The sequence below is a fragment of the Triturus cristatus genome, chromosome 8 (genome assembly GCF_964204655.1).
Source record: "Triturus cristatus chromosome 8, aTriCri1.1, whole genome shotgun sequence".
Classification (NCBI taxonomy): Eukaryota; Metazoa; Chordata; class Amphibia; order Caudata; family Salamandridae; genus Triturus; species Triturus cristatus.
The window spans coordinates 974,896,795-974,913,455 of NC_140591.1; the positions used below are offsets into that span (position 1 = coordinate 974,896,795).

At 50.6% G+C, this 16,661-nt stretch overlaps 1 protein-coding gene across 1 annotated transcript in view; it reads right to left on the minus strand.

The window, feature by feature from the left end:
- The window catches only part of LAMP1 (lysosome associated membrane protein 1), a 289,289-nt gene that overhangs the window by 141,502 nt on the left and 131,126 nt on the right, over positions 1–16,661 (minus strand). Inside the window, exon 6 of the mRNA XM_085622500.1 lies at positions 38–157. Within this exon, the coding sequence (XP_085478626.1) occupies positions 38–157 (120 nt within the window). The remainder of the gene's footprint in view (positions 1–37; positions 158–16,661) is intronic.

Consider the following 16,661-nt stretch of genomic DNA (forward strand, 5'->3'; position numbering starts at 1 on the left):
GGGTTTGCAACGTTAGGCATTTAATTACTACACTTACCTTAACAAATGTCAAAGAAAGAACGGTTTGCTTCATAATAAGACTAATAGTTGGTGAGGGTGTACAATTTCCTGTGTGGGTCACCTGTAAGGGGTCCAAGGCAAATACATCTAACGCAGTCTGGAGAGAAAAAAAAAAGAAAGAAAAGAAAAAGGTTTACAGCAAGCGCATGGTCCTTTTTATCCAAAGTTTGCACAATAAGTCAACAAATAAACAACAAAGAAATGTTGACACTGAATGCATCTGGCTTTACAGCTAACCCCCCCCCCCCCCCTTCTTACAGGTCATCTTACATGGACATCACAGGTTTGATGTACTATGGTAAAGAATTCGGTGTGGCGCTAAGGCAGACAATGAGCCATGTCATGTATTAAACAACATTTTCCATTCACTGAATCCTGCAAATACAAGTAGTAAGAGTCGACAAGGTTATGGCTTTTGTAAAGTGAAAAAACTCTTCAAAAAGATAGTTTAAAGTAAAGAATAAAAAGTAGATTAGACAAGTGCAATTCCACCCCCCTCTACTTAAGCGTGCATATTCACATCCAGAGATATGTGAAACAAAGGTCGGTCGCTTTCCCTGCTGAGGCGCCACTCGGAGCACTTTATGCCAAACATGAAAACGTAGCTTTTGCCATTTGGATAAAATACGGATTTGTAGCCAGTTCTTTGACAACCTGGGGGCGACCACCATTTCAGTATCTTCTTGGGCACACAGAAGTTTATATTTTGAAGACCAGGCTAAAAGATGGAAAAAAGTCAAGTCCGCAGAGATAGCTGCCATGTAATTTAACACAAGGTGTGAAAATTGACATTTCCCTGATAAAAAAATAAAAAAAATTGAAAAATAAAAAACGCTCACAAACCAGGTCATGACCATCCATCATGAACGTCACAACCAGTTTTACAATGTCTTTCTGTTTTTAGGTAAGATGCCTAGGCACAAGAAGACACCGGTCCTAGGATGCCGGTTTCCGGTCCAGGGAGGACCTGGCTTGGCAGTTTGGGCTGGACTGTTCCCATGAGGCACAGGGTCAAGACTGATATGCATATGGCAAGGTCTAAACTGGGGTGGCATGGTGAGCTAAAGAATGATGGATTTAACCCAGATCTCTTGACTGGGGGTGAATGTTTTGATTTGTTCTGCATTCCGTCCATCAATAGTTCTTTTTGCATTAGGCACAAGACGACAACATAACCATCCGGGATTTGTTTCATGTACATCCACACTGCACATTTAAGGTATCTAGACAGACAACAGTGCAGACAAAACCTCAGGTAAATGCTAGGGGTGTGCAACACAGACAGAGCTTCACAAACAAATTGGTTGTGACCAGTTTGCAGATTCCCAGACCTGGGATTTTATTAATAGAGTCCAACTCAAAGAATGAGGAGGATGGGAGGGTCAGTGAGGAATCAGAGGTTAGACAGTCTCTACCAGGAAGAGTGTTATCAAAAGTAATACATTATTCTTCTGATAGAGACTTCTAACCACCGATTCCTCACCTTTTGAACACATCCCAGAAGCATACATATTTAGAGGTGTGTCCATAAAGTCCTATAGGACAGAGTTGGCTGAATGCCCTTCTTGGCGAACCTGGCTGTCAAGAAAGCAGTACTTCATGAACATGAGTGATGCTCACATGGTTGCCTGGTAGATGTCCCAGGCAGCAACTCCACATGCCAACGCAATGGTAGCAGCTTTGGCCCTAGTGGAATGAGCCTGCAGAGTGTGTTGCAGTTCTTCATGCAGAACACGATCCAGCAGTAGATGGTCTACTAAAGCTGGGACTTGCCTTTACTCGTTACAGCTAATCCGACAAATAGCTGATAATCCACCTGGCGTTCTCAGGTAGTATCTATGTAAAAGCTCAGTTCTCTTTCAGGGTCCAAGCAATGGAGTCTCGCCTCCTCCTTCGCTGGGTGAGGCAAAGCATGGAACTACGGCAGAGTGATGGTTTGACAGACACGGGAGGGTAGGTATCACAACTTTCAGCAAGAAGGATGCTTATGTCCTCAAAACCAATTGGTCTGCGAAGGTGGTGTACATCAAGTTGACACAGCATGAAGCTCACATATACGCTGATGTTATGGCAACGGGAAACATGGTCTTGAGAGTGAGAAGCTGCAAGGGACCACTGAAGCGACTGAAAAGTAATCAAATATTTGAGTGCCAAGTTATGGTCCCACTGTGGCGTGAAAAAAGGGAGGAGGAAACAAATGTAGGCCTTTCAAAAGATGCACCACAACCGGCGACTATGGAGGGCTGATCCGGCACCTGCAAAAAGCTGAAAGATAGCCTTCAACTGTGCCCAAAGCACTGCCAGGGGAACGTCAAAACAAAATATTACACAACTTTGCCTCAAGTGGGTCTATCTTCTGTGTGGTGTAACCAAGTGAGGAATGTGCCCAAAACAACAAGTGTATACAGTTGTCAAGGGACACCTGGCTGCCAAGATGGCACCAACTGCCTCCAGAAGAACGTTGAGGGAGTTTAGCTGATGCTGCACAATCTCAAAGCATGAAGGTGGATATTGTAGATAAGTGGGTTTCTCTTGCAGTAACCCCCCACTTTTTGCCAGCCTACTGATGCACTTTGACTTTATGCGCCCTGGGTCCCTGCCAGTCAGGTTCCCAGGACCTCTGTTCATTCCCCAAAACGAACCCAATTGGCATCTCTAGCCACAGGTCAGCCCCTGGTAAATGGTACCACAGGTACCCAGGGCACTGTGACCAGGGAAGACCTAAAGCACTTAGTGTTCCACCCTCAGAGGCCAGCCAGCCACACCCACACCGCCACACCCACACCCACCCACACCGCCACACCCAGCCACACCCAGCCACACACACACACACACACAGCCCCACACACACACACACAGCCCCACACACACACACACAGCCCCACACACACACACACACAGCCCCACACACACACACAGCCCCACACACACACAGCCCCACACACGCACACAGCCCCACACACGCACACAGCCCCACACACGCACACAGCCCCACACACACACACAGCCCCACACACACACACAGCCCCACACACACACACAGCCCGACACACACACACACAGCCCCACACACACACACAGCCCCACACACACACACACACAGCCCCACACACACAGCCCCACACACACACACACACACACAGCCCCACACACACACACACACACACACAGCCCCACACACACACACACAGCCCCACACACACACACACAGCCCCACACACACACACAGCCCCACACACACACACAGCACCACACACACACACAGCCCCACACACACACACAGCCCCACACACACACAGCCTTTGCAGGCTGCGTGTTTTGGTGCAGAACAAAGTGAAAAGTCAACATGGCACACATCCCGGTGTGTCATGCCTACAACCCACTGCCCTGGCATAGATCAGTCACCCCTCTAGCTTGGTGCCCTATACCAGTGGTGAGGGTACAGGTGCATGAGCCCTGTACCCCGAAGGTGTCTAAGTCCATTCTTAGACAGTGTAAGAGCAGTGCTGCCATTAGGAGTATATGGTGCTGGGAGCTTGTCATTACGAACTCCACAGAACCATAATGGAAAACTGAGAAGTTTGGTATCAAACAGCTCAGCACATTAAACCCACTCTGATGCCAGTGTGGGAATTAATGAAAAATGCAGACAGAGGGCATCTTAGAGATGCCCCCTGAAAAACAACCAGCCTCTGGTGGGTTCTCTGACTGGTACACACCAGCCTGCCACCACAAGACATGTTTCTGGACCCCTAGGGGGAGATCCTTCGCTACCCGTGCCCAGAAACAAAGCCTTTCCTTGGCAAAGGTGTTCACACCTCCCCCAGGCCAGGAGGAGTTATTTGTGCAGGGGAGCAAAGGCCTGGCAGCCTTTGTAATGCGACCCTCAGCCTCTCCTGCCATCAGGAGCTGGCCCCCTTCCTGTCTCCCCTTCTTTTCGGCGGGAGGACAGGCAGAAAAAAAAAAAATTAGCTAGCAGGAAGGTGTACCCACCTCTGCCAACCCCACCTCTCAGGTGGGGGAGGCGAGGTAAAGCCCACTCTTCAGTGCCCACCATCTTACAGATGGCAGGCACTCCCCAATCAGAATTAAGAATTGTGCTCCTCCCCACGTGGGGTGAGCACACCAAGTTTGTAGTCACCCTAAGGTCAATAGCCCATTGGCTACAGACCTCGGGACCCCAAAAACACCCTCAATACAGTATTTAGGGGGCAGTCCTGAACCAAGAACTCAGATTCCCGCAATCTAAAAAGATAAAGGATGAAAACAGACGCCCAGCAGAAGAGACTGCAGAGAACGGACTTGGCTCCAACCCTACCGGCCCGTCTGCAGTTTCCAGAAATCCTGCACCAAAAAGTGTCTTGGCCTGCAGCCTATCGAATCGGTCACCTTCCTGGATGACAGAGTACAATGCAAGGAAGCAGTCTGGGCTGTCCGAATCGGTTCCAAACGGGATTCATGCAGCCCTAGTCGTTCAGAGCCAAATCTGACAATGGAGACTGTTTCCGAACGAGCACAATGACCGATTTGGACATCAGTTTCGAATTGGTTTGACCGATACGAAACTGCTTTGGGAAAAGGTTTTGGGGGCCCGTAGCAGGACACCCCTTCACCCATAGGCTATGGCTGGGGCCTGTGGGTGTACCCAAGGGACCCCCCCGCCCTTTCCCCAACTAAGCACAGTGTGGCAAGCACCATGGGTAGCTGGCTCTCTCAATGAGCACAACCAAGGTTTGCCTTCAAAAGGACCACAAACTTGAGGGACCACCTGGTAAACACCAATGGAGACCACTTTGTGGAACTTACCTCCTGTCACCGGAGACTACCCTTGTGGCCACTAACGTATGTGCCTCCACAGAACACACTTAGGAACAACTGGGGGACTTCACATGGCACCAATGCCACCATACGAACTGTAATACCAGGAATAGTATGCATCTTATCTCATGCCCCTGCGACCTCATCTATGCGGGGATGACCACCAGACCTATTAAGACTAGGATCAGTAAACATAAGAGTACAATCCGCTGTGGATGCATGGCAACGAGAATGTGTAACCACTTCATTGAAAAAAACCTCATGTGATGACATCAAGTGGACAATCCTCGAAGCCAACCCAGCATGGAACAATATTGCGCTTCTAAGACTTGAACAGCGTTTGGTTCACTGCCTTCGGATGAATATGAGGGGTTTGAATGATGAAATCCCGTGGACAGAAGCCTTGACCTCCCATCAGTGCATGCCCACATAATGCGTGGGTGCCCCCACTCGCCTACATGTGCCCGCATCAAATCGTTAATATTGCTTTGGCAGCACCGTCCCACATAAGCACTCTGGGTGCAACCTCAACATCCAACCACGCTGTGCTTCCCCCCCCCCCCCCCCCCCCCAATCTCTCCTCTCTACTGATTATAATATACCGATTCTCTAAGAGATGCACTAAACATTTTCCCACCTGCCACGCGTGAATTACCTTCTCCGAGTACTGTAGCCTGTTTCCCGGCCTTTATTAAGAGCATGCATAGGGCACACTCCGATATGGCGCCCGTTAGGTCTATCCACAATCACTAGACCACTTATGAGTTCACCATACACTGCAAGATGGCGCCCGTGCATGGGCACCGCGGTCCACCACGCCCTTAGAACCCAGACACTCCCTCATTCACGGTCTGACACCATTTCAAGTGGCCGCGATGAGCAGGCACCCAATATGCAGGCAGGCGTGTAAGAGGTAGGTGCTGAGACAGCTAACAAACTTCTAGAGGAACGGTGAAAGCTGCCAACTGTCGCTGCTTGATCTCCATGCATGAAGTTGAAGGGTATGCAGGTTTAAGTCCAGGAGCAACCCCTGTTGTGGAGTCAGAAGATTCTCTTGACCGGACAGCTCGAGATATCAGACTCTACGTGCCCAATACTGAACCACAAGAATAACTTTGGTCCGGTCGTTCCTGATTTTCTTGAGAACTCTGGGCAGAAGTGGTATTGGCGGAAATTTTTTCAGGAGGCTGTAGCCCCACTCAAGACAGGGTCTTCGAGTGATTTCAGTCTTGGAAACTCCAGCATGCGGACATTGCGGGTTCTTGACTGTGGTGAACAGATTTAGCCATGGCTCTCACTACTCTTGGAAGAGCCCTTAATCCATAGTCATATGGAGATTCCATTTGTGACCCGCTAGGCATCGTCAGCCAAGTTGGTCTGCTTTGGCATTCAGAGAGTCCACCAGGTGTTGAACCACCAGGGACATGCCCTGGCGTTCCAGCCAAGTCCAGAGAGACACAGCCTCTTGATAAAGGGTCCACAACCCTACCCGGTTTGTTGCAGTACCACATGGCAGTGGTATTGTCCATGAACACCTACACCAGCTTTCCCTTGATCGTAGGAAGAACGTCTTTCAATGCTGGGCAGATCGTTCAAAGATCGAACAGGCTGATGTGAAGCCCGCACTCCGCTGGAGAGCAGGGTCCTTTGATCTCCAGCTTTTCCAGATTGTTGTCATATCCCAGGAGTGACACATGTCACTACAGTGAGCTTGTTGGGGAAGGAAGAGAGGTCTGCCACTAACCCAATCTATCTTTGTCAGCCACCACTACAGATCTTTCGCAGTTCCCTCCAAGTTCTGAAACAGAGAGAATCCCCCGATGCTGTGCCCACTGGAACTTCAGGTCCCAGTGAGGAGTACATATATGCCAACAGGCATGCGTTACAAGCAGGATGCAAGAGGCCATGAGGTCAACCAGCCTCAGATTAAATCTCAGCAAAATCCACAATAGAGGTTAAAACATCACTATCATAGTCTGGCTATCCTGGACTCACCGCTCAGGAGGATAGGCCCAAAACTGCAATGTATCCAGAACAGCTCAATTTAAAAGGGAGCGTCTGAGAGGGAGTCAGGAGTGACTTTGGCACGTTCACAGTGAACCCCAGTGATTGCAGTACAATGTAGTCTGGAGGTGGGAGACGACTGCCTGTGACAACCCCGCCTTCAACAGCCAATCGTAGAGGTAGGGGAAAGACTTGAACCCCTGATCTTCGTAGATGAGCTACAGCCCCCACATCACCTTGGTGAATACCTGAGGAGCTCTAGTAAAGCCAAAGGGGAGCAAGGGATACTGAAAGTGCTTGTGACCCACCGAGAACCTCAGGTAAGGTCTGTGGGCTGGCAAGATGGGGATGAGGAAGAACAAGTTACTTACCGGTAACTTTAGTTCTCTAGTATTGGAAGCTTTCATTGATTCACAAGCTTGAATCATACCCTGTCGTCGAAATGGGAGTCCCCGGTGTGTGTATATAAAATAGCAATGCAAAGCCATTACAAACTATAATCCAGGCCTAGGCCTATTCCAGTTTTGTAACATACCCACCTCTTTTTGTGAAAGAGACCAAATAAAATCAACAACCAATGAGATAAGCCTCACCCTCTAGAACCCTCCTGAGACAACCACAGACATTCAGATTTTCGTAGCCGTAGTGCCACAGGATAACCATAAAGATGCCAAAGGTAGAGCTTTCCCAGGGGAGGAGGGTGGGTTGCATGTGAATCTATGAAAGTTTCCAATACTGAAGAACTAAAGTTACAGGTAAGTCACTTGTTTTCTTACTCCAGTACTGGAACTTTCATAGATTCACAAGAGTAGCTAGCAGTCATAAGCACAATTTTTGTTTTCGTTATCTTGAACAATTGTTAACAATTTCCAAAACAGATTAAGGAAAGATTACCACTCTTGGCAATTCAGACCTCACCTTTTTTTGTAAAACTTGAAGACTCTAACACACCAAAATTTAAAGAAGGGAAACAAAATCATCAACACTATAAGGCAAGTAACATATTTAAGGAAGCATACCAAATAGTCAAAAGCAATAAACCGTATCAAAGAATGTGTGAGGAACTTATGAAGGAGTGAGAGGAGAAAGCTCACCACTTACTGAAACAGGTGCCTAAAGACTGCCTGGCCCACTGCAGGGTCGCTGCGTGTCAAAGAATCCAAGCAGTAATGCCTGGTGAAGGTATGGATACTTTTCCAGGTCGGTGCCCTGCAGATGTCCCGGATAGGTACCCCAGCAAAGAGGGCTGTAGAAGAACAGATTGCCCTCGTGGAATGAGCACAGACCTTCCCCTGGAGGGGCTGTCCAGCTAACTGATGACTATATTCGATAGAGCTGGAAATCCAACGTGCAATCCCGTTTGGAAAGGGGAAAACCTTTCCGAGGAGCACTGTAAGCCACAAAGAGCTGAGGTGACTTGCTGAAATCTTTAGTTCTTTGGAGATATAATTTCAGGCAACGCTGAATGTCAAGTGAGTGAAGTGATCTCTCAGCCGGAGTGTTCGGTTGAGGGAAAACAGTCTTCAGGACCACAGGTTCATTTAAGTGAAAATCTGAAAGTACCTTTGGGATGAACTTAAGGTTGGTACGAAGTACTACAGTTTCATTCTTAAACTGAAGAAAAGGCTCCTGGATAGTGAGAGCCTGCCAATTTGCTAACCCTTCTCTCTGATGTCAAAGCAAGGAGAAGGACCACCTTCCACGACAGGAATTTAGGGTCCACTTTATATATCGGCCTCAAGGGATGCTTCATGAGCTGAGTCAAGACCACATTAAGGTCCCACAGCGGTAGGAGGCTTCACTGGCGGGAAGGCCTGAAAAAGTAATTTTATGAATTGCTTAATAATTCTTGCTGACCACAGTGAAGGGTCTGCAGATGTCCTTCTGTAGCGAAAGATGGCTGCGAGATTAACTTTAATAGATGAATGAGCCAGGCCAGCCTTGGCCAAGGAAATGGGCGATCTCATGGTAAGGTAGGATTTCATGTGTCGAAGAGGAGAAAGTGTGGACTCCTGATTCTCGGCACCAGCGAGAAAACCTCTTCCACTTCATCCTGTAGGTTTTGTTAGTACTTTGAGCACGAGGATTTCTCTACATTCAGAGGAGAGTTTGAAGTTGAGAAATTCTCTGCTCAGGAGCCACACTGATAATAGCGGGGATCAGGGATCCGGATGCAATACTTGGCCCTGGGACATAGTCAGTAAGGAAGGAATAGGATTCAGGAAAACCAGTTGCTCCAAGGATAGGAGAAGGAGCTCTGTGTACCAGTACTGGTGAGGCCAGGACGGTGCACGGTTCCGTTCTCAGCTTCCTGAGAAGCCTCTGGATAAGAGGAATGGGGGGGGAAAAGCATAAAAAAAAGGCGCCTGACCATGCCATCGAAAACGCATTTCCCGAGGATCCCAGATGGTGATGCCAACTTGCGAAGAACCGGCATTTCTGGTTTTCCGGTGTAGCGAAAAGATCCAGTCTGCCCCATAGATGGAAAATGTCCTCCAGGGTCTTCTGGTCCAGCTCCCACTTGTGGCTGACTGACTTTAGTATGCTTAGTGTGTCCGCTGTCTCGTTGAGATTCTCTGGGAGATGCTCCAACTTCAGCGAGACCCCATGTAAGATCGCCCATTCCCAGACAGCTTGAGTGTCCGCCAACAGTAGACAGGACCTTGTGCCGCCTTGCTTGTTGATATACTGCATGGCCGTAGTATTGTCTGTTCTTATTAGAACGGACAAAGCTTTTATTCTTGGGAGAAAAGCTTGCAGGGCCAGGCGAAGCGCTCCGAGTTCCAGCAGATTGATGTGTAGAAGACTATGATGGTGCAGCCATCGACCACTTTTTTGGAGATCCTGCAAGACTGCTCCCGAGCCCTCCAGAGATGCATCTGTTGTAATTATCTGAGGAGCTGGGATGCCAATGAAGGGGAGACTCTGGGAAATGCTCTCCTTGTGAATCCACCATGAAGAGGAGTCTTTCATGGGCACAGTGATCTTGATCATGTCCTCGAAAGAGCCTTCCCCTTGACGCCACTAAGTCCAGTTGTTCCTGAAGAGGACGCATATGTAGCCTGCAGTGAGGGATTAGAGTAATGCAGGATGAAATGGATCCCAGAAGGGACTTCTAGAAGCGAACTGAAAGTGACCTTTTTAAAAGTAGATGGGCCATCGACAATAGTTTGGTTGGTCTTTCCAGTGAAGGAAATGCCTTGTTTCGGGATGTGTCCAGTGGGGCTCCCAGGAATTTTGCGTTTTTGGACAGGCATAAATTTGACTTCTCTGTTGACGGTAAGACCCAGACTCTGGAACACTGCTGTACAGGCTGCCACAGACCTCTCGGTTACCGCCTTGGTAGGAGCCTTTAGCAACCAGTCGTCCAGGTAGGGGAAAACCTGGTGCCGCCGTTTTCTTAGGAATGACGTTACCGGAGCCAGCATCTTCGTAAAGATCCTTGGTGCCGACCTGAGGCCGAAGGGGAGGACCTTGAATAGAAAGTGGCTCTTGGCTACTGTGAAGCGAAGAAACTGCCTATGCGATGGACGGATGGGAACATGAAAATATGCGTCCTCCAGGTCCAAAGTGGCCATGAAATCTCCTGAATATAAAAGTCGAAGTATGTCCTGCAAGGAGATCATTCGGAACGACTGTTTGATGAGATGGGTGGGTATTGAGCTCCCTCAGATCTAGAATAGAGCGCCAATTTGACAGTCTTTTGAACTAGAAAGACCAGTCTCCTCTTTGGGAGAAAGGGACCGGTTCCATCGCCCCTTGGAGGGAGGGGAGTGTAGATCTGGGGGAAGTACACGGATTTGCGCCATCCACACAGGAAAGAATAGCCCCGTCTCCTCTATCGTGAAGGGAAAGCCAACCAAGTTCCGGCGGGACTCCTGGAACAGAGGACCACGGGACTGTACCGTAAGCTGGGCCCTAGAGAGAGGGGAGGGGGAGAGAGAGTTCTGTGTGGCCCGCAGCTGGGTTCAGGATACTTCTTAATGGAACCCTGAATTTATTTCTCATCTATGGGAAGCCGCGATCCATAGTAGACCCACATAGATCGTGAGGGGAATGAAAGCCTATATAATGTTGTGAAATGATGTCATGACCTGTATGATATTCTTAGAAGTCTCTGGAGGCCCGGGTGGGATCAACAGCTTCAATAGAGGGCCATAGTAAACGGTACTAAAGTAATGTGCTGTCAGGCAATCTAGAGAGCCTTCCTTAAGAATCAGGTGGTCCAGGGAAAGGAGTCGTGTCAGCAGAACCTTGTATAGGCTGTATCATCCACTAATGTGTTGAAGGATGTAAAATCTTGGAGGGTGTGCAATAGGGGGCGGTTACCGGGCAAGGTTGCACAGGGGATTAGATGTCCTCCCAGAGCTCAAGAGTGGTAGTAAGATGCCAAGTTGTTAATAATGTTTCATGTCAACAAGTGTCAAGCCATACCTGCCAGTTGTAAATGAAACAGGGTGTTAAGAGTTGAAGAAAAAGAAGCCTGTGAAGAAGAGTCTATCTAGTACAGTAACGTCCAGGTTTGGCCTTAGACTATAGAGAGCGGTTCAAATGCAGATAAAATGAACTGGTTCCGATTGTAATGTCAAACTGAAAACTGGATCTTAATCAGAAGGAAATGTTATAAAGTTCACAGTAAATCTTTTACAAAATCGGTGTAGTGTTCTTTTTGAGTGATGTGGCGCAAGATTGCGAGCTGAGTGGGATGCAGGCCTGAAAAGCCAAACGGAGTGGTGAGCCAGGTGACCTGAGCCAAGCTACCCCTAGGACATAGGTCTAACAAATTGGTGCTCAGCGGTGGGATTACTTATTCAGTGCTTGCATCCGCTTAGTGGCAGTTTAGCGTGCATCACCACCTACACTGGATTGTTTTGACTGGAGTTTTCTCCAGATTGTTTTCTAATTGGAGGATTTTTGAAATTGTCCTGTGTATATTCCCTTTCTTGAGTAAAGTTCTTGTTAACTGTGTTGGGGTCCCATCTGGTAGGATGGAATTCGAATTGGGTAGGCTGGAGGAGTATACAGTGGCCCAATTGAAGGAGTTCTGCCAGGAACGGGGGGTATTCTTTAAGCAGGGGGCGAAGAAGACAGAGCTCCAGGCAAGCTTAAGAGCCTGGGTTATGGCCCACCCTAGCGGGAAACGGGAGGAAGAACCAGGACTAGATCTCCTAGAAGAACCGGAAGTCCTTCTTCCCCCTGGGAGCGGTAATATGGACGTGGGGTCCAGGGCCCCATCAAGGGTGGGAAGTAGCGCCTCAGGGGGGAGCCTGTCCTCTGCTGACCTAGTTGACCGAAGGGAAGAGAGGCAGCTTAGAATGGATCTGGCCCGGTTGGAAAAGGAGAGGGAGGAGAGGAGGTTCCTCCATGAGCTTCACTTAAGAGTTAGAGCTCAAAGCCCTTCAACTTGGAACCCCCAGCAGTCCTAATGGTGGCAGCATACCGAGAGAAGTCCCGAGAGAGTCCCGGCCCTACCTGCCCAAAGATGTAGTTGCTAGCTATGGTATAGGGGATGACATTGTAAAATGGCTGGCTGCCTATGAGGTTTCTCTAAGAGCCCATGGGGTCCCCGAAGCCCAGTGGGGGGGTGGCCTGTATAGGTATATGCCTCCGGTGGGGAGGGATGCCTTGTTAGCGCTAGAACAGCCAGACCAGACCAGGTACCCCGTCATGAAGGTAGCCCTAGTAAGGAAATTTGGACTGACCCCTGAAAAATTCAGGCAGAGGTTTCGGGGCAGTCAGAAGTTGTCCACTCAGAATTGGGTGGACTTCTTGGACTATGCCAGGAAGGCCTTAGAGGGCTGGGTGCAGGGCAGTGATGTCAAGGACTATGAGGGACTGTACAATTTAATTTTAAAGGAGCACCTCCTCGAGAAAAGTTTTCCAGAGCTGCGTCAGCACCTGGTAGACAGCAAGCTAACTAATCCCAGGAAGCTTGCAGAGGAGGCGGATATCTGGGCAAGTACCCGGGTATCCTCAAAAGGGACTGGAGGGAATTTCCAAGGGGCTGGACAGGGCGCCCCCCAGAAGAAGGAGGGGGGAGACAAAAAGAGGGAGTTCTCTAAAGGCCCCCAAAAGAGTTCACCAGGGAAGGGAGTAGGATTCCCTCCTAAGGTTGGCCCCCACAAACCCCCTTATCCTGACCGTGGTCAGCAGCCTAGGGTTGTCCGATGTTATGAGTGTGGTGAGGTTGGGCACTATAAAGGGGGATGCCAAGTGTCCCAAGAGACCACACCCTCCCATTGGAGGAAAGACCCCTGGGGTGGCAAGTGTAGTGCTCGGGGAGGAGTTGCCCCTAGATAAGGGAGGTGAGTGGGCAGGGCTAACCCTAGTGTCCTTAGGGGATTGTGAGATGGTTCCTAAGACCCAGATGCCCTCGAATACTACTAAGTACAGGCAATGGGTCACCATCAATGCCCAGAGGGTGGAGGCTCTGAGGGACACAGGAGCCAGCATGACTATGGTAAGGAGTCAGCTGGTGTCCCCAGAGCAGGTGGTCCCCAATGTAGTCCACCCGGTTGTGATGGCTGACAACCGAGAGGGTCACTATCCGGTGGCCCAGGTTCCCTTTGAGTGGGGAGGGGTTGCGGGTCCTCTACGAGTTGCGATCAGCCCTGCCATGCCGGTCGACTGCCTGTTGGGAAACGACCTTGAACACTCGGCGTGGAAGGAGGTTGAGTTCAGGGCCCACATGGAGATGTTGGGGACCCCTGAGTGGACGTATGCCCACACTCGGTCCGTGACCACCCGAAGAGGGGATTCACAGAGGTTGGAGCCTGGGACAAAGGCCCAACCAGCTGCCGGAAAGGGTAGACGGGGACGGGGGAAGCCTGCCCCGGCATCTGACACGCCAAAGGTTGATGGGGCAACTGAGGTGGTCACGGAGTCTACGGAGGGGGATGTAACGTCCCTGGAGGGCTTGCCTACCCCTGCAGACTGGCAGGTGGAGGGAGGACCTACTAGGGAAGAGTTTTGTCGGGCCCAGAAGGAGTGCCCTACCCTTGAGGGTTTACGGCGGCAGGCCGAAGCCCAGGCAGCGGGTAACGATTCGGGGAACTTCCACATGTATTGGGAAGATGGACTCCTGTATAGCGAACCCAAGGCTCCGGTGCATGGTTCATCCCGGGCCTTGGTAGTTCCCCAGCGTTACCGAGCCTTCCTGTTAGGACTGGCTCACGAAATACCCTTGGCAGGACACTTGGGACAAGACAAGACCTTTGCTCGACTTGTCCCTCATTTTTACTGGCCTCAGATGAGGATTACGTCCGATACTTTTTGTAGGACGTGTGTAACCTGCCAAGCTAGTGGGAAAACAGAGGTGAAGCTGAAGGCTCCCCTGGAACCACTGCCTGTCGTTGGTACCCCCTTTGAAAGGGTGGGCATCGACATTGTTGGGCCATTGGATCCACCAACGTCGGCCGGTCACAGGTTTATCCTGGTTCTGGTGGATCATGCCACACGGTACCCAGAGGCTATCCCTCTGAGGACCATTACTGCACCTGCGGTGGCACGGGCCCTTATGGGAATTTTTACCCGGATGGGATTCCAAGGAAGTGGTGTCGGACAGAGGTACCAACTTCATGTCGGCATACATGCGGGCTATGTGGAAGGAGTATGGAGTCACTTACCGGTTCTCCACCCCTTATCACCCCCAGACCAATGGTCTGGTGGAAAGGTTTAACAAAACCTTAAAGGGCATGATCCGGAGTCTGCCCGAGAGCCTGCGGAGGAAATGGGACGTCCTCCTACCTTGTTTGCTGTTCTCGTACAGGGAGGTACCACAGAAGGGAGTGGGCTTCAGCCCCTTCGAGCTGTTGTACGGGCATCCCGTGCGTGGACCCCTCAGCCTGGTGAAGGATGGATGGGAAAAGACTCCCAGAAAACTTCCCCCGGATGTGGTGAGCTACATGCTGGCCTTTCGTAGCCAAATGGCTAGGTTGTGGAAGCAAGCTTCGGAAAACCTAGAAGCCAGCCAAACGGTCATGAAGGAATGGTATGACTGAAATGCTCACCCAGTGGAGCTGGAGCCTGGCCAGAAGGTGTGGGTGATGGAACCTGGAGAGCTTAGCGCCCTCCAGGATCGCTGGTCAGGTCCCTTTGAGGTGGTTGAGAAAAAGGGCAAGGTTACCTACGTGGTAGATCTGAAGACCCCCAGGCAGCCCCATCGGGTGCTCCATGTCAACCGCCTCAAGCCTCACCAAGAGAGACCCGAGGTCACGTTAATGATGGTGACTGATGGGTCAGAGGAAGAGGAAAGTGAACCTCTTCCCGATCTGTTTGCGTCCCAAGAGAAGGATGGATTGGTGGAGGGAGTGATCCTTTCACCGTCCCCAACTCCTGAACAACGGAAGGACTGTCGCCAGGTACTGGAGCAGTTTGCTTCCTTGTTCTCCCTTATCCCGGGAAGGACTCATCTGTGTACCCATGACGTGGACACAGGGGACAGCCCACCTGTGAAGTCCAAGTCCTACCGACTGTCGGATAAGGTGAATGCTAGCATCCAGGGGGAAGTTACCAAGATGCTAGAGCTAGGAGTAATTGAGCCTTCAAGTAGTCCCTGGTCCAGTCCGGTGGTACTGGTACCCAAAGCTGCCCCACCGGGCACTACCCCAGAACTCCGGTTCTGTGTGGATTACAGGGGACTGAATTCAGTGACAAAGACAGATGCTCATCCTATCCCGAGAGCGGATGAGCTCATTGACCGGTTGGGAGCTGCCCAATATCTCAGTACCTTTGACCTTACATCCGGGTACTGGCAGATCTCCTTGACGGATGGAGCGAAGGAAAGGTCAGCCTTCTCCACACCCGAGGGTCACTAACAGTTGTGTGATGCCCTTTGGGCTCAAGAACGCCCCTGCTACGTTCCAGCGATTGGTGAACCAGGTCCTCTCTGGAATGGAAGCCTTTTCAGTTGCGTACCTGGATGACATTGCTGTCTTCAGCCGCAGCTGGGAGGACCATCTGAGTCACCTTCAGGCCGTTCTTCAGGCTTTGCAGCAGGCAGGTCTGACGATCAAAGCCAGTAACTGCCAGATCGGGCAGGGGTCGGTAGTGTACCTCGGTCACTTGGTGGGTCGAGGTAAGGTGCAACCCCTCCAGGCCAAGATCGAAACCATCATGGCCTGGGAGCCCCCCAAGACACAGACGGAGGTCCGGGCCTTCTTGGGCCTCACTGGTTACTACCGACGCTTTGTCAAGGGATACGGTACCATCGTGGCCCCCTTGACGGAGCTCACTTCCAAAAATCACCCTCGACGGGTGATCTGGACCGAGGGATGTCAACAAGCTTTTGACACCTTGAAAAAGGCCATGTGTGCGGCACCTGTTCTCAGGGCCCCTGACTTTGCCAAGGAGTTCATTGTCCAGACGGACGCGTCTGAGCACGGTATTGGGGCAGTGCTGTCGCAACTCAATGATGAGGGTCTAGACCAACCGGTGGTTTTCCTATCTAGGAGACTACTCCCCCGGGAACAGAGGACGAGTGCAATTGAGAGGGAAGCTTTTGCGGTGGTGTGGGCTCTGAAGAAGCTGCGGCCATACCGGTTTGGCTCGCACTTCCTGGTTCAGACCGACCACCGGCCCCTCAGGTGGCTGATGCAAATGAGGGGCGAGAATCCCAAGCTGTTGAGGTGGTCCATTTCCCTACAGGGGATGGACTTTAGGGTGGAACATCGCCCAGGAGTGGACCACGCCAATGCCGACGGTCTCTCCAGGTATTTCCGCCTTAGTGAAGAGGACTCCCAAGGGGTTGGGTAGCTCTCCCCACTTTCAGCTGGGGGGGG